The sequence below is a fragment of the Lynx rufus genome, unplaced genomic scaffold (assembly GCF_022079265.1).
Source record: "Lynx rufus isolate CCGP_SWC_20201006 ecotype Redwood Valley unplaced genomic scaffold, mLynRuf1.p SCAF_2, whole genome shotgun sequence".
Lineage (NCBI taxonomy): Eukaryota > Metazoa > Chordata > Mammalia > Carnivora > Felidae > Lynx > Lynx rufus.
This window is the reverse complement of record NW_025814834.1, coordinates 4,752,825-4,772,647: the sequence shown is the minus strand read 5'-3', so window position 1 is coordinate 4,772,647 and position 19,823 is coordinate 4,752,825. Positions and strand designations below refer to the sequence as shown.

The following is a 19,823-nucleotide window of genomic DNA, read 5'->3' as shown; positions in this document are numbered from 1 at the left end:
GTGGATTAGCATGGTAATGGAGCTGCCCCCTGCTAATCAAGGCCAGCAGCCAGCTGATCGGTAGATGGGGCGTTGGAGGAGACCCTCCTTCTGAGTTCAGAATGGGCCAGGTAGTCGACCCTGTGTTTCCTGGTAATGCGGATAATGTTCGGGGGAGGCAGATCACAAACAGGTCTTCTCGTGTCCCCCCACCTACAGAAGCACCGTCTCCTCCGGCAAAGGGCTGGGCCCCTCTTTGAGGATTGAGGCCAGTGCACCTGTCTCCTTGTCCCACTCAGCTCTGTCTCTCATGCTCGCCGACCCGACCTGTGTGTGCACAAACCATTCAGATGACCTACTTTTACCCTTTCGGGGGGGTTGGGGAGACGTCGCATCACGAGAACGTACACAGAAAGCGCACAGTCCTCAGTTACAGCAGAGCCTGTGGGTGGCCACCCTGCTGCCCCTCTTCACACACGCACGCTCCCGTGAGGTGGTCACCGCGCTTTCTCCCGCGTTGCCTGTTGGCCGTGGGCCGTCGGGCGGGCGTCCCAGCAGTCGGTGCCTGGTCTCTTCCGCACGTCCTTTCTGTGCAGCTCGTCCTGTGGTGGCCACGTCAGTAGCTCATCCCTCCCGCCCGGTGTGTGGGGCTCCCGTGGTGGGCAGACACCCAGCCAGCCCCGGTGCGGGCCGTCCCGAGGGTGACGCTGTGAGCGTTCTTGACTGATGCCAAACACAAAGAGCCACCTTGAGAGAGAGAGAGAGAGACTTCGTATCGGACCGTTCAGGGGACACTTCACGTGAGGTGAGTCCATCAGAAGGGAGTTTGGGTTGTCCTGGGACAGTGCGAGACCCCTCTTTCCATACCATTCTGGAGAGAGAGGCCTCCGTTTCCCAAATCTAAAATAAGCCTGCAGTGTCCCGCAGAGTCTGTCCAGAACCTTCCAGCAGGTGTTCTCTCCCGCCCCTCGTACCTTCTCACGGCCCTTGTGGTCCTTGGCCTTGTGTCTTTGGCCATGTGTGGGCTGGCCCGGTACAGCCGTGTTCTAAGGCGCAGACTCTGTTTCCTTCACTGTGCCCGGCACACGGCATCCGCGGGTCCAGGGTAGGGAGACGGGGAGGCCTAGGAGGTCAGTGCTAGGACGGGCGGCAAGCCTCCACCCCGCCGGCGAGCTAAGGAGCCAGCCTGCCTGTATCTGAGATGCCAAGAGTCCTGGCCTCAAGTGAATCCTCGCGGCCGTAGCAGGTGCCCAGGGCATCGGCCTTGTCGTGCACCAGTTTCACCAAGGGCCAGGGAACGCCAGCACGCACGCTGGGCTGCATTACAGCAGAGGAACCCCAAGTTTAGGAAACCCCAGTCTTTTACAGTGGGAGACACGCAAGCCTGCCCGACCCCGTGCCGTGGAAGGCGATGCCGTTACCCTGGACGGTAAACAAACCTGCCCTCCTCTGGAGGCAGACGTGTATCCCTGCCGTCCAAGTCTGTTCACCGTACAGACGTCCCTGAACAGATCACCGACAACAAAAGGGCGCCAGTGCCTGTGCCCCACCACTCGAAGAGACAGGAGATCATGGAGCAGTCTACCGGCAGTGATGGGGCGGGGGTCTGGTCGGGCACTGGGGGCATGGAAGGCGGGGATGAGGTGGAGGAAGGGCAGGAGAGAAGAGACGGCACCCCTCCTCCCGCCCTCAAGGAGGCCTCAGCTCTGGTGCTTGTCCCTGGGAGGAGGGGGGAGTATCCCATTGGCTTCCTTTTAAGCCCTCTTGTCCGTTGACCCTGGCTTAGAGCTTAGCGAGACCTGCCTCTTGTCCCCAAGAGAGAGGATGTTCCAATCCAGCCTGTAGAGTCTGTCCCCTCCGGGGACACGCCGCCACGGCCACCAGACAAGTGGTTCCCACCCACGTGCTGTGTTCTTCCCCGGTCTGATAGCCACACTCCCGGTTTCTCAGCCACACTGACGGAGTTCTGCAGCAAACGGACGTGCGTCGAGGTGGGCACCTGCCGGAGCCACTCAGCCTGCCCGAAGCCTCGTCCTGCACTTGAGGCCCACTCTGACTGCGTTTAGCACAGTGCTCAGGCCACACTTGCATCCCAGGTGGCCTTGGTCTTTGATCCTTAACTGCCAGGAAATCCGAGAAGTCATGGGCGTCTTTCCCAGCTGAGAACCCCAGATCCTCAGCCTTAATTAATAACTTGTTAACGTGAAATGAATTACCATCCATTCAAAGATGCAGCCCTCGAGTACTTGGAGAGAAAATAAAGTGATTTTAAGCATAGCATCTCCCTTACATGCTTCAGAGGTATTTTCACAAGTGGTGAAAACATCTCCCTGTGTGGTGACACACAGGGCAGACATCGCTGGATGCGTACATATGAAAATCTAGAAGCAGGGGACAGCGTTGCCTGACCGGAGACAATTGGTGACATTTACTCGGGAATAGACGTGAAATTATGCGTTAGCCTTTGTTGGATGGCCTGAGTGTGTAAAGTGACCTATGATGCCGTAATTAGATTTTGAATCTGTATAGTCATTGAAGATATTCAGGAAAACACTTGGGGGTTGTCGCTTTCTTGGACCAGCGGACTCACGCAGAGCAAGTAGAAAGGCCTCAGAGAGTGACCACTGGCCCAGGACCGCTCACACGGGGTGAAACGCTCCACGGGCCACAGCAAGCCAGTGAGACTGCTTTCACGGGGCCGTGACCAGTCTGCGGGCCACTGGTCTGCCTCAGAGTTAAAACCTGTGTCTTCATGTATTTACATTTAAAGGCACGTGCCTGCTTGTGTCGATCCCCAAGCTGTATGTTTAGGGCAAAAACAGTATATTTTTTTTTTAACCCTTCATAACTTTTTTGTTATGTCACACAGTTCATGGATCTCTCTCTTTTTTTTTAATGTTTTTATTTTTGAGAGAAAGAGAACGAGAGAGACAGAGTGTGACCGGAGGGAGGAACAGAGAGAGAGGGAGACACAGAATCCGAAGTAGGCTCCAGGCTCTGAGCTGTCAGCACAGAGCCCGGTGCGGGGCTCGAACTCACGAACCGTGAGATCATGATCTAAGCCGAAGTCGGACACTTAACGCACCGAGCCACCCAGGCACCCCTCATTGATCTTTTGTTATTTGATACTGGGAAAAGTTTTCACTGATGTTAAAATAGAATGTTTATGAAAAAGAGGTTTCCTCTCTTGAGAGAAGATCGGAAACGTTTTACTTCTGAAATGAGATTCTTCTTATGCGTAACTGTGAAAGATTTCATAGCTCGCAGTTGCCAAAGATGAGGATTAGATGGGCTGCGCGGGAGGGCGGCCGGGTGCCCTGGCTGCCACCTTGTCAATTCAGAGAGCTCGGGCACGATCCCATTGCTGCCAGATACTAAAACAAGTTTTCAAACAATGCCAGAAACCACGTATTTTCAGAAGAAATCTCCCCAGTTCTACTTTAAAAAAGAAATCATTGTGTACCTAGCAGAAGTGCGTCCGTGAACCCACCCCAGACTTCTGGCCCCAAGTCTATGGATCTGTTTTAAAACGTTACTTTTGTGATTATGTGTCCACAAACGTGCAGTCCTGTGGCCAGAACTCAGTCGTGGGGTTTACCTGTAGTCCCAACAGTTGGGACTTGGGTGTGGTTGGCACAAGGAAACCCTCACAGGCGGGAGGGCCCTAAGGTTCAGCTTTCTGAAGAATTTTGTACAGCTGCATTGGGTCTCACACCAACTCCACAATCAGACACCAGGAGCGCACAGTCTTGCCAGAAGGTTCTTCACCCCATAGGCCCCAGTTTGGTTCCTGGGGGGGGGGTCCCCTCAGGAGCCAAACCCCCAGCAGCTTTAAATACTGAACCTGTGCTTAAAATTTCATCTGACAATGGGGCGCCTGGGTGGCTCGGTCGGTGAAGCACCGACTTCAGCTCAGGTCATGATCTCAAGGTTCATGAGTTCGAGCCCCACATCGGGCTGTGTGCTGACAGCTCAGAGCCTGGAGCCTGCTTCAGATTCCGTGTCTCCCTCTCTCTCTGCTCCTCCCTGCTTGATTGCTCGTTCTCTCTCTCTCTCTCTCTCTCTCTCTCTCTCTCTCAAAAACAAATAAACATTTAAAAAAAGTATTTCGTCTGACAAACAGCCAGAAGTTTGAAAACCAACAGACCAGCTGCAGATACGTGAGCAGCACCATCAGGTAGACTGGCTTTAGTGTGTCCATTTCAAGGAATCTCTTCTCCGCCTTCTATAGTGGCTGTTTGGCCTGGAGACGAAGAATTTGTCAACCTAAGAGCAGCTCTTTGTCACATACCTCCGTTAGAATACCGCCTGTGTTCCTGTCAGAGGTCAGACTGACTCCGCTGTGCTTGTGCACACAGGTCCCTCTGGAGTCCTGTCACGTGTACGCAGGGTCAGACGCACTTGGAGAACATCCTCTGCCTTTGGAGGGAAGCGTGTCAGGAGCGGTTTAGGCTGGTTGTGCTCTGGGAGCCACACTCCCGGGAAAATGAACAAGGGAAGTGTCATCCTGGCGTCGTCGGCAGAGACCGTGAACTTGTGTTGGTTTCCCCAGCTGCTTTGGCCTCGTGTGCGGAAAGCTGGTGTAAGGTGATGTCTTGTGGGCAGCTTGCACACTGGGTCGTGACGCGTCACAGGTGTGAACGGGCAGCATAAGGGCGAAGGATCGTCTCCTTGTGGGTTTCGGCAAACGGCAGGTGCACCTGCGGGCGGTTCGGGCTCGGGGGGCCTGGCTCAGCAGTGGGGTGGGAATTCGTGGCGTCCTCCCTCTTTCCCTTTCCCCCTACCGCAGAAATGTTGGCAGTGTCCTTGAAGCCCCTGTCTGCTGAGAATTCACGTGATGACGGGGGGAATGGCTTCAAGGGCCCCTGGGGGGTGAGGGCGGGGGGGTAGTCCCAAATGTGGCTCTTGAGTGGAGGTGTATATGAGGGTACCCGAATGGAAGAGAAGGCCCAGGGTCAGAAGGTGTGGGCACCAGGACGGGCAGAAATGGCACAGAGACCGGGCAGGCCCAGTGGGAGCAGGAGAGGGGTGCCCCAGCAAGGCTTGGGGACTGCCCACCCCCCGCGGCAGCTCACAGAGGAAGCCTGGTTCTACACACACCATTTCACACCCCTTGCGTGCACCCGCTCCCCACTGGTTGAGGCCAGTGGGTGCCTTCCCAGGAGAGCAGGGCAAAGAAAGGGTGCGGCAGGAAGGTGGCAGGTGGACCCGGGTGTGGACGTGGGCTGCCGGGGGACACCCAATGGGAGCAAGCTTGTCGGCTGCCCAGACGCTGCCCTGTTGTCACAGGGATCTGGCCAAGGACGAGCACATCCAGGAGACCGCTAAGGGCACCCTGAGTGTGGCGGACCCCTGGAGGAGCGTGCGGTTTCCCCCTTAGCGCCACCCCCACCGGCCTGGGCTGCTCCTCTGTGTCTGAGATGCCAAACACCTGGCCCCCCTCCCCAGGATGCCGTGGGGATCAGCGCCGCAGCAGGTGCAGGACTGCTAGCCAGCGCCGTCATTCGGGATGTGTGTTTCCAGGACTCTAGGGACTGAGCGAGCCTGAAAATCAGAACCTCGGTGCTTAGGAGGGATGTAGTTAAACTGGCTCCTGACCCTGTGGGTAGACAGAGGAGCCCGGACGGCGGCTCCCGACCACGGCCCTGGGCACTGCCATCGGGCATCTCTGATACAGGAGCTCGAGGTGATGAGGAACTCTGGCCGTCGGTGTTGTTCCATGTCCGTAGTGATTTCCGGGTACCTGAGCTCTAGCAGGTGCGCTCAGAATTACCTGCGGATCTTCTGAAAAGACAGGTGCCGGGGCCGGGCCTGGGAGTCTGCATTTCTGACGTGCTCCTAACTCTTGGGAAGATCTGGGTCTGTCTTTTCTTTCCTGAGGTGTCGCTTTCGGCTTTTTTTTCTTTTTTTCTGGAATCGGGCAGACCTGCCTAGGAATAATTTCCCTTATGACTTTCCAGATGCGCCCAGTTCACATAACAGCCTAAAACCAGCCTCCTTTCTTTTTTTTTTTTTTTTTTTAAATTTTTTTTTTTTCAACGTTTATTTATTTTTTGGGACAGAGAGACACAGAGCATGAACGGGGGAGGGGCAGAGAGAGAGGGAGACACAGAATCGGAAACAGGCTCCAGGCTCCGAGCCATCAGCCCAGAGCCTGACGCGGGGCTCGAACTCACGGACCGCGAGATCGTGACCTGGCTGAAGTCGGACGCTTAACCGACTGCGCCACCCAGGCGCCCCTCTTAAGGTAGAAATACACTTTTTTGAAGCAAAATCTTTCATGTTCCTTGATCACTGGCTCGTTATGTTTGAGTAGATGATTTTGTGACTTTGCCGCGCTCCGTGGGATTATGGTCAGGGTGGGGTCCGTTGTTTGGCGTGGAGCCCTGGTCCCCACCTCCAGTGCAGCAGAGGCACCAGAATCACCAGGTGCTGTTGGAGACGTGCATTCTTTCAAGCCCCACCCCCAGGCCTCCCGAATCAAAATGCAGACATTTTGAAGCCTCTGCGTTCAAAAAGCTCCACAGGTAATTCTGGTAATTGGCCAGATTTGGGAACTACTAATCCAGCCTATGTATTTAAAATCCTGTGCTATGAAAACCTTCTATTAAGGCAATCGAGAACTTAATTGGCTCTAAACTAAAATAATCAGGGGAAAGTTGAAAACAAAACAGACCTAGCGCCTTTGAAAGTCTGCAAAACCCGACAAACGACTTCGCTCCCAGCAAGGTGTGATTGGCCCGGCTTTAGAGAGAGGCACTTAATCATGTTTTGGGGTCTAAGATTGGTGTGACCAGACCATCATTCATTCTGATGCTGAGCACCTGTCTCATATCATTAAGCGTGTGATGGGACCCTTTCCATCACAGCCCCTCTGCCGTGCGTTCACTGAGGCTGTTCTTCCTCTGCTCGGTCTCTTCAAGGATAAGAGTAAACTTACCTGGTTCAAAAGAGCCTGCGTCTCCTCCGATGTCACATTTAGGAGCTTTGGTTTGTGCTGATCGTCCAGTACAGCTTCACCACGAAAGCCGTCCTGTGGCATCAGGCAGTTGGCTGCCTCTCGTGGCCGTTTTCGTTTCGGTTGACGCGTCGCCACGGTGGGGCTCCTGTGGGGTTCGTCTCGCCGGCCTGCTGGGACCGTGGCTCTTCTTCCGTGTTCACCCCTGCTCCGCCTAGACGTGACGTTGTGTCGGCATCTTCGTTTGGGACCGTGCCGTGTGGCTAGGCTCCTTTACGGGGCGTCATCAGGCCCCCGAGACTTGCTCCCCCCGCTTACTTTCGTCTCGAATACCGTTTTGTCCGACTCTTCCGTTTTCCACTTAGGACGCAGCCGCTCTCGGTGCCGGGGCGCACTCGTGTGTAAGCACGTAGGCCTCTAGACTAACTCGTGCTGGCTTCTGGGGTCTGCAGTCCGAGGTGGTGTTCACCTGACTTGTTTATTCCTAGGGAATGTCACTAGTGCGTCTGGGTCTCAGATGGCAAGCGGCATCAGCCTGGGCTCCTTCAGCAGCCGGCCGGACAGCATGCAGCAACGCTCCTACTCTGTCTCCAGTGCCGACCAGTGGAGTGAGGCTACGGTCATTGCAAACTCGGCCATCAGCAGTGGTAAGAGAGGGCGCGGCCCCCTCGCGGTCCTCGGTCGCGAGCCGGGGGCTGGACGTGGCGCCCTGACCGCCCGCGCGCTGAGTGCGGGCCCCGCGGGGCAGCTGCGGGAGCAGTGCGCGCGTCCCGTTCCATCCGTGGAGCGTGGGGTCCTTGACAGAGGTTGACAGAGGTGCCACCCACGTCGCCCCACGTGTTCCAGGTGGTCAGGGAGGAGCGGATCGCATCCCCGCCTGACGGCTTTGGGAAGCGGGGCTGCAGACAGGGCGCGTGGCCTCCCCACGGCCACGCACGGGAAGGCGGCGAGACCGGGAAATAATGCAGAATTTACGGCCTCGTCACGCTTGCCTGTGTGACCCCGTGTGCACTCTCACCACCGGTGCGCAGTTTACGTCGTGGGGGCTTGGGGGGGGCGCGTCTGTCTCCTGTTCTCGTCAAAGGAAAACACGCAATTCGTGCTCCTTACGACTTTCCCCCAATTCCTGATGCACCCTCTGAATTTTGGAGCGTTCCCCTCCCACCCTTTTTTGGGGACGGCGGGGTGGGGGGGAACGTAAGTGTGGACGTCGGAACCTGTCTCGACACGTGTGTGCAGACGTGCGTTAGGTGCTGGCTTTGCCGCCACACGCTTTGCCCGTGGCGTTTTGTCGACGGCCCGTTCACCGGTATTTAACGGAAATCCCCACTGTTGGATGTTATCTATCAGACAGGGCTTTAAAGTAATTTTAGCACGATTTGTGCTAATTAAAAGATTCAGCATCGGGTCTTCCCCGTAGACCCAACAGCTGCTGCGGCAGGACGTTTGCCGTGGGTAAACCCAATCCTGGCTTCCAGTCGCCCGGCTTCCTCTGGCATCGCACCATGCCAAGCGACCGCTGTAAACGAGGGCGTCTCAGCCTGGGCACGGGGGAGAGACTGAGTCTGTGGGGGGCTGCCGGAAAAGCCTGCGGCTTGCGGGCCCAGGTGGAGCGTTGCCCCGTGCCCAGCACGCGCCCGCCCCCAGGGCCCCTTCCTCATTCGAAGGACGATGCCCTGGCAGGTGCGTGTGCCTGCTTCCTCGTCTCCAGGGACTCTTCCGGGCGTCCTGCCTCTTGTCTGAACCGCAGCCAAGGGGGTCCTCGAGTCCCTGAAAACTAACCACCTACGGTCTCGTCCCTTGGAACGTGCCATCCGCGCACTTACAGCTGCCGCCTGCCTGGGCCTTCTCATCGTACAGCCCGTGCTCCGGTCAGAGCACCCCTCCCCCCGCCCCACCGCCAGGCAGCCCTCCCCCCCCCCCCCCCCGGGAGCGTCTGTCTGACCCCGGTGAGTGGGCGTTCTTCCCCCGCCCCTTGTCATCCTTGGGCTTGGAGCACAGGTGTGGCCCGTGGCCTCTGTGACTAAACGCCTGCTCTTGTTCTCGCAGTGACTTTCCTTTCCAGGGGGAGCAAGCAGTTCACATAATCACCGCATTCTCCAATATTCGGGATCCATCCGGTGGCTTTTCAGTCAGTATTAACCAGCCAGTTGGGTTTATTCTGTGGCCGCCTTTGTGCGGAGGTGTTTCCAGAGCCCAATGTGCACGGCACCTTGTCGGGCAGCGACCTTCTAGAGCTTTCCTCCTCTGAGCGCATTGTGGGGCTACCAGCACAGCCTGCACAGAGTGACGGGGTTCAAGTTCTGCTCCTTATGCGCAGCGGGAGTTCTGTCTGGGGGAAGGCAGCAAAATAAAAGAGCTAGGTTCCTGAGAGAGACCATCGCCCCCAGCTTTGCCTCCCCCTACGCAGAATGTTTTCTAGGAAGGGCATGGGAAGCAGCATATTCATCTAAATCCGTTCTCCGCAAGCTTTCTTCCGCACAGTTCTGCCTCTGGTGCTCGCCACGGCTCTCTGCGTCTGGCTAGGCGTGCGCACGCGGGGCGCTCCGCCGCCCCGAAGCACGGGACTCCGTGATGTCCAGACCCTCGGTTTGGCTGGAAGTGTCGTCCCGCAGGAGATGATCGCGTCGGTCTGCGCACACACATTTGTAAAGTCCCTGTAAGAGCCTGAGATCACCTACGTTCGTGCGCTGCTCTTACCCCCACAGAGCGGTCTCTCCTGTGTTCACGCCCTCGAGAGTCCGTTTTTCCTCCACGCGGCATGCCTGTTAGCGACTAGCTAGGCTCCCTGACGCCACGGAGCCTGAACCCTGAGCACGGGCGATGGGGCGCTCAAGTCTGCCCCCACATCGTGCCGGGGGATCCGCAGGGAGAGCTCGGGAGGAAGCCCGGGGCTGGAATGGTGCAGGTCGTTTTAAGGGTTGTTGGAGTCCGTGAAAGAAAACTTCTCAACAGAGAATGAGACTTGAGCAACGCTTAAAGGACCAGGTGCTTTTTTGTACGTGTGCGGCCACACCGCAAGAGGAAGTTATTCTGAGCATCGAGGAAGTTTGGACAAAGGCTCAGAGAGGAGGAGAAGGGGAAACGAAACAGGCAGGGGGTGGCAGTGACATGGGGTCGGCGGGTACGCGCGTGGCTAACTGGGTGCAGACGGGACAAGAAGACCATGGGGAGGTCAGAATGGCAAAATCAGTTAGCGTCTCAATTTTAAGGCGTAGAGCTGGCGTCACTTTAAATAGCAAAGATCCGGAAAGACAGCAGAGTGCTGCTGGGGAGTAAGATTCCTGCCGTCTTACACGATCCCTCCTTATCTCCTGCATCTCCTAGGGGTTGGTGGCACGTCACAACCAAGATTCGGTTGAAAAGGGGAACAGTAGCAGTGATAATAATAATAATAATGAGAGATACTATTTATGAGGGCTTCACGTGGATTATCTCATTCGATCCTCGGGGAGCAGACGCCTTTGATGGGTGGGGAAACTCTGGTCCGGATACGTACCGCCTGTCGAACGTCACACCCCGGCAGGGGCCGGGATGAAAACCTGGGTGGCCTGATTCCAGGTCTGAGCTCCACGCCGGTGCTTCTCCAGATGGGCTTTCCGGGCCAGCAGCAGCAGCAGCCCCCCGGGGACTGGTTAAAAGTGCAAATTCCTCGTCTCATCGTGGACCCACTGGGCCAGGTCCCGGCACCCCATGTGCTAACAAGCCCCCCCCCCACCCCGGGGAATGATGTTGCGTGCCGAAGTTTGAGAACCACCGCTGTGGCAAGAAATGCAGCCACCCAGACTCCACCGAGATTTGCTGGGTGGCGGGTGGGAGCCGCGTGTTCCCGGGACCCCCGGGGGTGCTCGGGTACACGCAGGAGAACCCCCGCCCACCTCCAGCGAGGCTAGCATCACGACTTCCTGCTGGTGAACACCACCCCTGCCTTCCATGATCTATCAAGTGGCCAGACCCAGAGCAGTTTTTAATGAACACGAGGGCACGGGCTCTGACAGGCGACTTCAAGAAAACGTGTTTATGAATGGATTTCCAGACCTCAGCCTGGGCATCAACATTCTGTGCTGTGTTGGAAAATAATCACAAAAGAAACAAACATGATTAAGAGCTCTCTCTCGTGCTTTTTCTGAGTTACAGTTAATACAAATCCCACCCTCTTTTTTTTTCCTTTTTTTAAAATTTTTTAAAATCCTTTTATTTTTTTCCCCTCAAGTCTCTGGTGTGGGTGTCAGAATCATGAAAGCTTACACTGTGCTAGCAGCAGGCACAGGGAGAAGGTAAGCGGCTTTTGAATCCAGATGCCCCTGAATTGGTGAACCCGCCTTCCCATTGTCATCCACTCTTATTATCAAATATGAGAACAACAACATTGGGAGTCCATTTCTCTCTGCCCCCTCGTCCGCACTAAATTAAGACTTTGGCTCCAGAGAAGTTTTCAAAGGCTGACCCTCTGCACCCATAGGTACCCCGGGGGGTTTTCTCTCTTTTAAGCAGCTGTGAGCAACTCCTAATTAGATAGATTACTACGTAGTGTGCAAAACCACAAAACAGGAGGCTCCGGTGAAATTAAAGGTGGGTGGGGGGGGAGAGAGAAGAAGAATCCATTCTGTGAAATGGAATGCCCCACTGCTTTATGACTATTACTGTTGTAAGGTTTTACATTAAGTACCTGAGGTTTAAAATTAAACGTCTAATATAATTTGGCGTCGCTAACATGAGACCCGCATCTGCCCTTAGAGGAAATCCAGACAGCTCAGTTCAGGGTTTCAAATTGCTGTCGGCTGGCTTGCGAGCGGCGCAGAGGATTGGGTCCCTCTCCGGCGGTACGCCACATGCTGCTCGGCGTAATTTTTTAAATGCAGAAGCGTATTCATCTTGAGCCCCTGCATTGGAAAAGGCTGTTCCAGTAGTACATGAAAAATTAATTTTTTTACATTTTTCCTCACTCTCCTAAGTGTTTGACAGAAGTAATTTTTGCAGCAAGAGAGAATAAAAACTGGTGGCTGTAAATTCCTGTCCTGGAACCTGTTGTGTAGAGATTCTTTATGGACCCAGAATTGATCTACACGTCAGACCCTGTTGTGGTTTAAACTGTTTATCACCGTAATGGCAGCGGTGAGCCTGTGAACACCAACTTATAATCCTGGGTGAAAGAAATGGTTGTTTGCAGTCAATGAAGGGGCAGCTCAGCCATATTGATAGATTCAGAACAATTATCTCAGCAACAGCTATTGGCCGAGAGTTTTCTTGGATCCGATTGGGAGCCTGTAATTTTCGGGGGGATTAATCATGTTCTCTATAGGTAATTTTCTCTAAAGCGTTAGCCAAGAGTTCGCATTCCTGTGGGTAGCGGTGGGGGGCGGAGGGGGGGGACCCCAGGGGGTCGTTTGTAGATACTTGGCTGTCATATCCTGCTGCGGGGCAAAATGCACTTTCAGATGAATCACACCTTTGCGGAGGGTGCAGGCCGGGCAGGCCTGCCACACCGTCTCTGCCAGTGCCAGCCTTGGGCCAAGGGCCGTGACTTGCTGTTGCCATGGCCACGCGCAACCCCCTCCCCATCCCCCCGACACCCCTTTCGAGGTTGTTCAGATGTCTCCACCCCGTCCCCCGATTGCTCTATTCCAACAGTTCATCTTTGCTGCTCTGGCTGGCCATCCCCGTGAATATTGCACTGCTCCAAACGACTCTCTTCCCTTCAGCCCTCCCTCAGCCTGCCTCCACCGGCCGCCAGACAGCCTCGTCAACGCCAGGTATAAACCCCGCAGCCACTCGCACTGCCCTCCACAAAGGGGTGTGTGTGTGTGTGTGCGCGCGCACGTGTTTCCTTCCAGCGGTTTATTCCTCTCTCTGCCAGAATCTGCTAGAATCTATTGTCGGACCCCTGATCCCGAACCCGAAGCCTTTGGGTTTCTTGTAACTTCTAAACAGTCTTTCTCATTAGGAACATTTTGTTTCTTTGTTTGCCTGGCTGTTTTAAGGATAGAGGTTGGACACAAGTTTCAGCGCTGCTCCCGCCTCCTACACTTCCCTCTGTTTTTCCCATCCCCGGGGCCTGGCCCGAGGGTGCTCAGGCGGCCCCGCGTGTGCCCTGACAGAGAGGGTGCTGTAACGGGGTGCTGGGATGTTTACGTCCATCCGTCCGTCGATTTTGTTACAGTTAGAGCTCTTTTTTTCTCTGTTTCGATATTATGCTGACAATTTTGGCATGTCACCAGCAGGTGGTGGTAGTGTGCCACGGCCACTGGGACCAGGAGGCTTAATTTGTAGGAGGATTTTTGAGGGAAGGAGAAGCCCAAGGTGGGGACCGCCTTTGTTGTCAGTGGCCTCTCTGTTCCAGCAGCTTGACGTCCAATGTGCATTTTCTGAGAATCACTAGTGCTGTTTGATGACTGAGGTTCAAAAAGGCGGAGAAGCCCAAGACCACACTCACGATAATTAACCAAAATGCAAACCCGGGTCTTTCTGAGTCTAGAGTGGATAGTTTCCTCCTGTGCTGTTTAGTGCGTGCGTGCGTGCGTGCGTGCGTGTGTGTGTGTGTGTTTAAGGGGGACGGATGCTTAATATTAAAACATTGCATCATAAAAGTTGTTTATCTTTATAAAGCTTGCTTTTAAAGGAAACCGCGTTTTCCCTTCTCTGGTTCTCCTGAACTTTTCCCTTTATCATTAGTTCCTCCCGGATCCTGGCTGGCATTCAAAAACCATTCCCTGGGGTTTGTCATCAACCTTCAGCTTCGCGCAGTGTTAAAGGGCCCGTGGGCTGTCATCTCTCAAAGCTGGACAGACACCCTGTCTCAGCTGCCGAGGTCTGCCCCCCTCACTGGGCCGGTCGGCCTAATTAAAGGGATGACCCGGTCCCCTCTGTGCTCCGAGCCTGCTTTCCTTTCTCTGCATGCGGCCAAGGAGAGAGCAGAGGCTTCCTAGGGTGACTGGCCACAGGGGGTAAAAGGTGTATTTTTTTTTTTCCCTCTCAATCAAAACGCTGTTACTTTGTACTTTGTCTCCTTAGTTCCTTCCTGCCAGCTATTTCTAGCAGCGGGTGCTGACCAGAGGAAACACTGCCCCCGATACCAGGACGAGGAGCACTGGATTTCATGCGTAAAGGCCAACAGTTCCCACTTTGCTTAGCAAAAGTCTAGGAACCATTTTAGGCAGACAGTAGGGAAGGATACTGTTGCCAATTGCCTTGGCACCTGGACTAAGTCTTTTAGCCCCTCTGGCCCTCAGGATCTTCATCAAGACCAGCGGTTCTCCACCAGGGGTGATTCTGCCCCCTCTCCCCACCCCCGGGGACATTTGGCAACGTCTGCGGACGTTTTGAGTTGTCCCCGCCAAGGGGCAGAAGGGTGCACTACTGAGACCTCGCGGGTAATAGGCTACCAAGTGCAGCGCACAGGACAGCCTGCCCACCTCAAAAAGTGATCCCACCCGAGAGGTCAGCAGTGCCAAGGTTGAGAGACCCTGACCGAGGCAATGACAACTTCAGGTCTGTGACCCCTCCCAGCCACCCTGGCTGTGCTCCACCATGAATTAAATAATCCTTCCCCAAAGGGAAGGAAGCCCGTTTCCTTACTCGAGGGAATTACAGCCGCCAACCCAAGGCAGTGCCTCATCCCAGCAAGACTTTGAGCTTGGTCTCAGACCATCCCCCAGGCGGAAGACCGAGGCTAGCCGCGTCCCCCGGAGTCCTGCCGCCGCTGTGCCCGCCAGGATGTTCCCTGGCGTCCAGCAAACTCTCTCTGCTCTCCAGGCACCAGGGCCCCCACAAGATGAGGACCTGGCGCGATCCCCATTTTATTTTTCTTATTTTTCTTAATGTTTATTTTCGAGAGAGAGAGAGAGAGCACGAGCAGGGGAGGGGCAGAGAGAGGGAAGAGACAGGATCCGAAGCGGGCTCCAGGCTCCGAGCCATCAGCACAGTGCCCGGTGCGGGGCTCAAACCCACAAACCATGAGATCATGACCTGAGCCCAAGTCGGACACTCAACCGAAGGAGCCCCCCCCAGGCACCCCGCGATCTCCATTTGAGATGAGGCAGAGAGGGCAGCAGGTACTGGCCGGGCTGGATTCCGTCTCAGGCACTACGCTGTCCTCTTAACCACCCACTCAGCTGCCCCCGGCAGCGCTGTGTGACGGAGGGAAGGTCTGCAGCTGGGCCATCCCGGCCTCGGCTGTCGGTGGGTCCGTCTGCTACCTGTGTGGGGAGGCGTGGACAACACACGTTGACGGGCGTGATCCTGGCACCCTCCAGATTTAGACGCCACGAAGTGAGTTAAGCTAACAACGTGAAACCAAGAACTAGAATACTGAGTTCGGGTTTGGCACGGCATTTGTACAAACGGGGTGACCGACCTTGGTGGGGCCGACCTAGACGCTGCTCGTCAGCCAAGACACCGTCGCGACTTGGCTGTGCCCTGAGAGTGGGGGCCCTCGGACCACCTCCCGTGCTCACCTCCGCCCAAACCTCACTGGGCCTGCCGGAGCCTCCTGCGGGGCCACGTTTCCAGAAGGCCCCTGGCATACTGGGAGGTGTCCAGAGCAGCGGACGGGGAGGCAGAGGGGTCTGAAACCCACATCAGATAGAGAAGACAGGGATGGGGAAGGGGCCTCCGTGGCGGGTGGGGGGGGGTGTCTCATACTGGGCTCCACATCTGAGGATTGAGGCTGTTTTTTAGAAATCTCAGTTCCTGGGGCCGAGGGCTGGGGATGGGCTCCCCTGGCCTGGGGTGAAACAGCACCAGAAGGTTCCCCCAGGGGTTTCTCACGTGCAGCCACAGTTAAGGTCCAGCCTTCGGGGAGGGGGGGGCGAGGGGGGGCGGGTGTGAATAGGGTGTGTGCCTCACGGTCACGATGAGCGACATGAGCCTTACTCTGTAGACATCCCGAGAACAGAACCAGGGGCAGTGACTCGTCACAGGAAGGAGTGTTGTGACAGTGTTGACACAAAGTGGCATGAAGTCACGTGACATCGGTTCCGGCTTTCCCTTCCCGCCTCTTACGTTGTCTTCCTCCCCTGACGACCCTCTCTGTGCTTTACCAAGGGTCTAGGGCAAGGGGCTCACTGGCTCCCCCACCCCAGACCCACCCGGGGTACAGGGTCTGCCCTGCTTCCCTCCTGCACAAGGGGCGGGGTGTCTCTTCCACGTCTGGACCCGCCGCCTCTCCATTGCAAAGGACCCTGCTTCCGCATTCATCCCGTCTCCTTCCTGTGCCCCCAGAGGTGATCAGACCCCGCCCTGGAGCCTGCAGACCCGACCTCTCTCCTCCCGGAGCCGGCCAGGGCCCTGCAGCTACCAGGACTCGGTCTGCTTGCTTCTCGGCAAGCTTTCCCGGGGGGGGAGGGGGGGGCTGTCTGTCCTCACCGTCTCTGGTGACCCCTGACCCCTTTCTCTTTGACCCGTCCGGGTCATCCTGCTTCCCAGCCCCTCGAACCCTTGTGTCATCCATGGCCAGCCCCTCACCCTGTCAGTCCCAGGGCCCTCCTTGGTTCCCTTCACCGTCTACTCGTTTGAGACTTTCTTCTCTTGGCTTCTCCAATGACACCTTCTTTGCATTTCCCTGCTCTTTTCTTGGCTCTCTCTCCGCGTCGTCCTCCTCCACTCCAGACCTCAGATCCCTGACGCTGCTCCGGCCACAGCCTTCTCTCCTCCCTGCACGCCCCCCTTCCCCGAGTGGGCCTAGACGTCTGTCCAGACACAGAGGACGCCCACGTTCATACGCCCGGCTGGACCACACTCGCCTCCGTTGAACACACGTAACCAGCCCGCGACTGGAGGGGCTCTTGAGTAACTGACACTTAGCATTTCCAGAGCGGAACTCGAGATTTCGTTCTGCAACCCTCCACTTTGTGCTCCTGGGAGCTCAGGCCACACGGCCTCTTACCGTCACCTCGCTGAATCCGCTCCTGTGGCCGGTTCTCTCTGCTCTCTCCCCAAGGGCACCCCAGGCTGCCCGCTGAGCTGCCTCTCCTCTGCCCACGGGTCCCACTGTGGCTCTGCCTTGTCGGCCTCCTTTCATCCCCTGCTGTGTGTTTCTGCTTCCCTGAGGTTGGCCAGACTCATCTTCTGGGAAAAAAAAAAAAAAACATGAATCAGATTGCCACTCCCCCCACATGACACTGCAGTGGCCCCCCCCCCACCCCTGCACACGGACTGTGTTCCTGATGTTTTATTTCTGGCTGACAAGGCCCCAGCTGGTCTGGCCCCCGATGCTGCTTTATCCTGTGTCCCACCCGCCCCTCCCACCTCCCCGTCCTTGTCTCCAGCCCGCTGCTCTGCTCAGACCTGGGTGAGCTCACGTGTGCCCATGTCACCCCCCTCCCGGTTCCTCTGCTTCCCCTCCAAGCCCTTCCCAGGCTTCCTTCTCCTTGCGGCTTTATCGGGACCTGGCTGACACGGTGCCCCTGCTTGTCAGTCTCCTACCCCATCAGAAGGTCTCCCTGCCCTGCCATTTCCTAACCAGTCACCACGTTGTATTGTCTGAAACCTCCCTGTCTTGCTTTCCTGTTTGTTTTGTCTTCTCCTGCAAGAAAGTAAGTCCACCAGGAAAGAGTCTTCTGCGTCCCCGAGTCCCAGGGGCCACGCCCTGCACGCTGTCCCAGTGTTTGCTCCCTGCGCTGCTGGTTTTGCTCACGAGTCCTCGAAGGAACTCGCGTGGTCGCCAGCAGAGCTCCCCCACCCCCAGAGAAGAACGGGCCACACGTGCCGGGGGTGGCACAGTGGGCTTGCAGGACGAGCTCCGAGGCCTCTACCAGTCCGATGCGACAGAATTCCTTGGATTTTCAAGATGTTTCTTTCTAAACGAAAGGCTTTGCCTGGTGCTCTGGAAACGGCCGACCCACAGAGTCGGTGCCCCTTGCCCAAGACAGAGCGCGGTGAACGAGGCGCACACACCTGTCCACAGAGAACACTCGCGGGGGACCGCCGGGAGCATGCCATACACGTTTTTAAAATTAGTTACCAGTTAGGTTTAAAACTGCATTTCCTACCTTCGGTTATCTCAGCCCGTTTCGGAATCGTAAGTCAGATCACTGCTGCATTCAGGAGGAGTAATCTAGGTGCGGCTCCCAGTCGTTCCTTAATCTTTCACCTAACTTCATCTCACAAGTATTTATTGACCCCTTACCTTGTCCCAGCCACTGCCCTGGCCCTGGGGGAGAGCGGGCATCCAGGCAGAGCTCCTGGGTCTGCAGAAGGGGAAGGGAAGAGAGAGAATGGGTGAGGGGACACCCCGGTCCGGGCAGCTCGCGGTTCTCCAGGAAGTCTAGAAATCTCTGGTGGAGACGACACCCGGAGACTTGAGTTTCTCGCCCCCTGAGTGTTTTTAGTAACAGGATTTCTCATCGGCCGCCACACAACAATGTGTTACATTTTCCAGCTTCCTAAAACACCGATGTCTAAAATGTTATGAAATTGTTTAGTGTTTTATTATTTTTGGTGTCTGGTCCCTGCAGCTTTCATTGCAAACGTTCATTTTGAGAGTAAATTTTTTAAAAAAGAGACAAGCGTCATTTACCACCCCAGCATCCAGTTGTATGCAGGTAGACCAGTATAAAAAGGTCTGTCCGGTGGGTGTGTTGCTACTCCAACTAGAAAGACTCTAATTGATCTTTTGTGCTGGCACCATTAAAACACCTGATGTAATATCGTGGTATATTTTTAAGCAACATAGGACTTTTTCTCATGGTTTTATATCACTCTTGAGCCAGGAAAATATTCGTTTTGTATTTCTGTGTTTTGCTCAGGTCGTCAGCCTGGGAATCCAGTAGCTTATAAAACTCCAGTGACACTATCTTCCTGGTGACTGTCCATTATTAGAATAAAACCTGATCAGAATTTTTTCAGTGCCTCCCATGCTCCCTGCTATCGAATTTACAACTGCATGCAAGAACAAAAAGACCTAAAGGGCTTAAAAAACTTTAGGTGCCAAGAAGAAAGAAAGGAGTAGAAGTAAGAGGGAAGGAGGAGTGGCTATAAAAATATAATTGTGAGATGGTTAGAAGGAGATATGTCAGGTAGAGTGGATGGATGGATGGATGGATGGATTGGTGGGTGGATGGATGGATAGATGATGAAGGGATGGATGAATGGTGGATGAATGGATAGATGATGAAGGGATGGATGGATGAATGGATGGATGGTTGGATTGGTGGATGGATGGATGGATTGGTGGGTGGATGGATGGATAGATGATGAAGGGATGGATGAATGGTGGATGGATGGATAGATGATGAAAGGATGGATGGATGAATGGATGGATGGATGGATGGTTGGATTGGTGGGTGGATGGATGGATGGATGGATGGTGGATGGATGGATGGATTGGTGGATGGATGGATAGATGATGAAGGGATGGATGGATGATGGATGGATGGATGGATGGATGGATGGATGGATTGGTGGGTGTATGGATAGATGGTGGATGGATGGATGAATGGTGGATGGATGGATAGATGATGAAGGGATGGATGGATGGATGGATGGATAGATTGGTGGGTGGATGGATGGCTGAGATAGGTAGGATGATAGATAGATAGATAGATAGATAGATAGATAGATAGATAGATAGATAGAGTGGATGGGTGGAAGGATGAGATGGGTAGGTAGGGGGGTAATAGATGGTAGGCAGACGGGTGGATAGATGACAGATAGAGTTGACAGCTATGTGTAGGTGGTCAGCACCATCCTCAAACCCTCCGTATTTCTTCCTCTAGCTTTTGTGTATTGCTTTGGTTTTGCATTCTTCAACTTCCTTCACCGAATACATCTTTTGTTACATCTTTTGCTTTATTATCTGACAGAAAAGATTATTAACAGAAAGTGGTATTAATATTAATTATACAACGATACTAAAAATTTTATATCATGGGGAAACAGATGGTTATTT

The 19,823-nt window shown here is 55.0% G+C and overlaps 1 protein-coding gene across 2 annotated transcripts in view; it reads left to right on the top strand.

The window, feature by feature from the left end:
• The window catches only part of AGAP1 (ArfGAP with GTPase domain, ankyrin repeat and PH domain 1), a 549,698-nt gene that overhangs the window by 378,229 nt on the left and 151,646 nt on the right, over positions 1-19,823 (top strand). The window contains exon 12 of one of the 2 annotated variants that reach the window (XM_047085686.1): positions 7,426-7,584. The exons of the other annotated variant lie outside the window; for it this stretch is intronic. Coding sequence (XP_046941642.1) covers positions 7,426-7,584 — 159 coding nt within the window. The remainder of the gene's footprint in view (positions 1-7,425; positions 7,585-19,823) is intronic. 2 annotated transcript variants of the gene reach the window in all.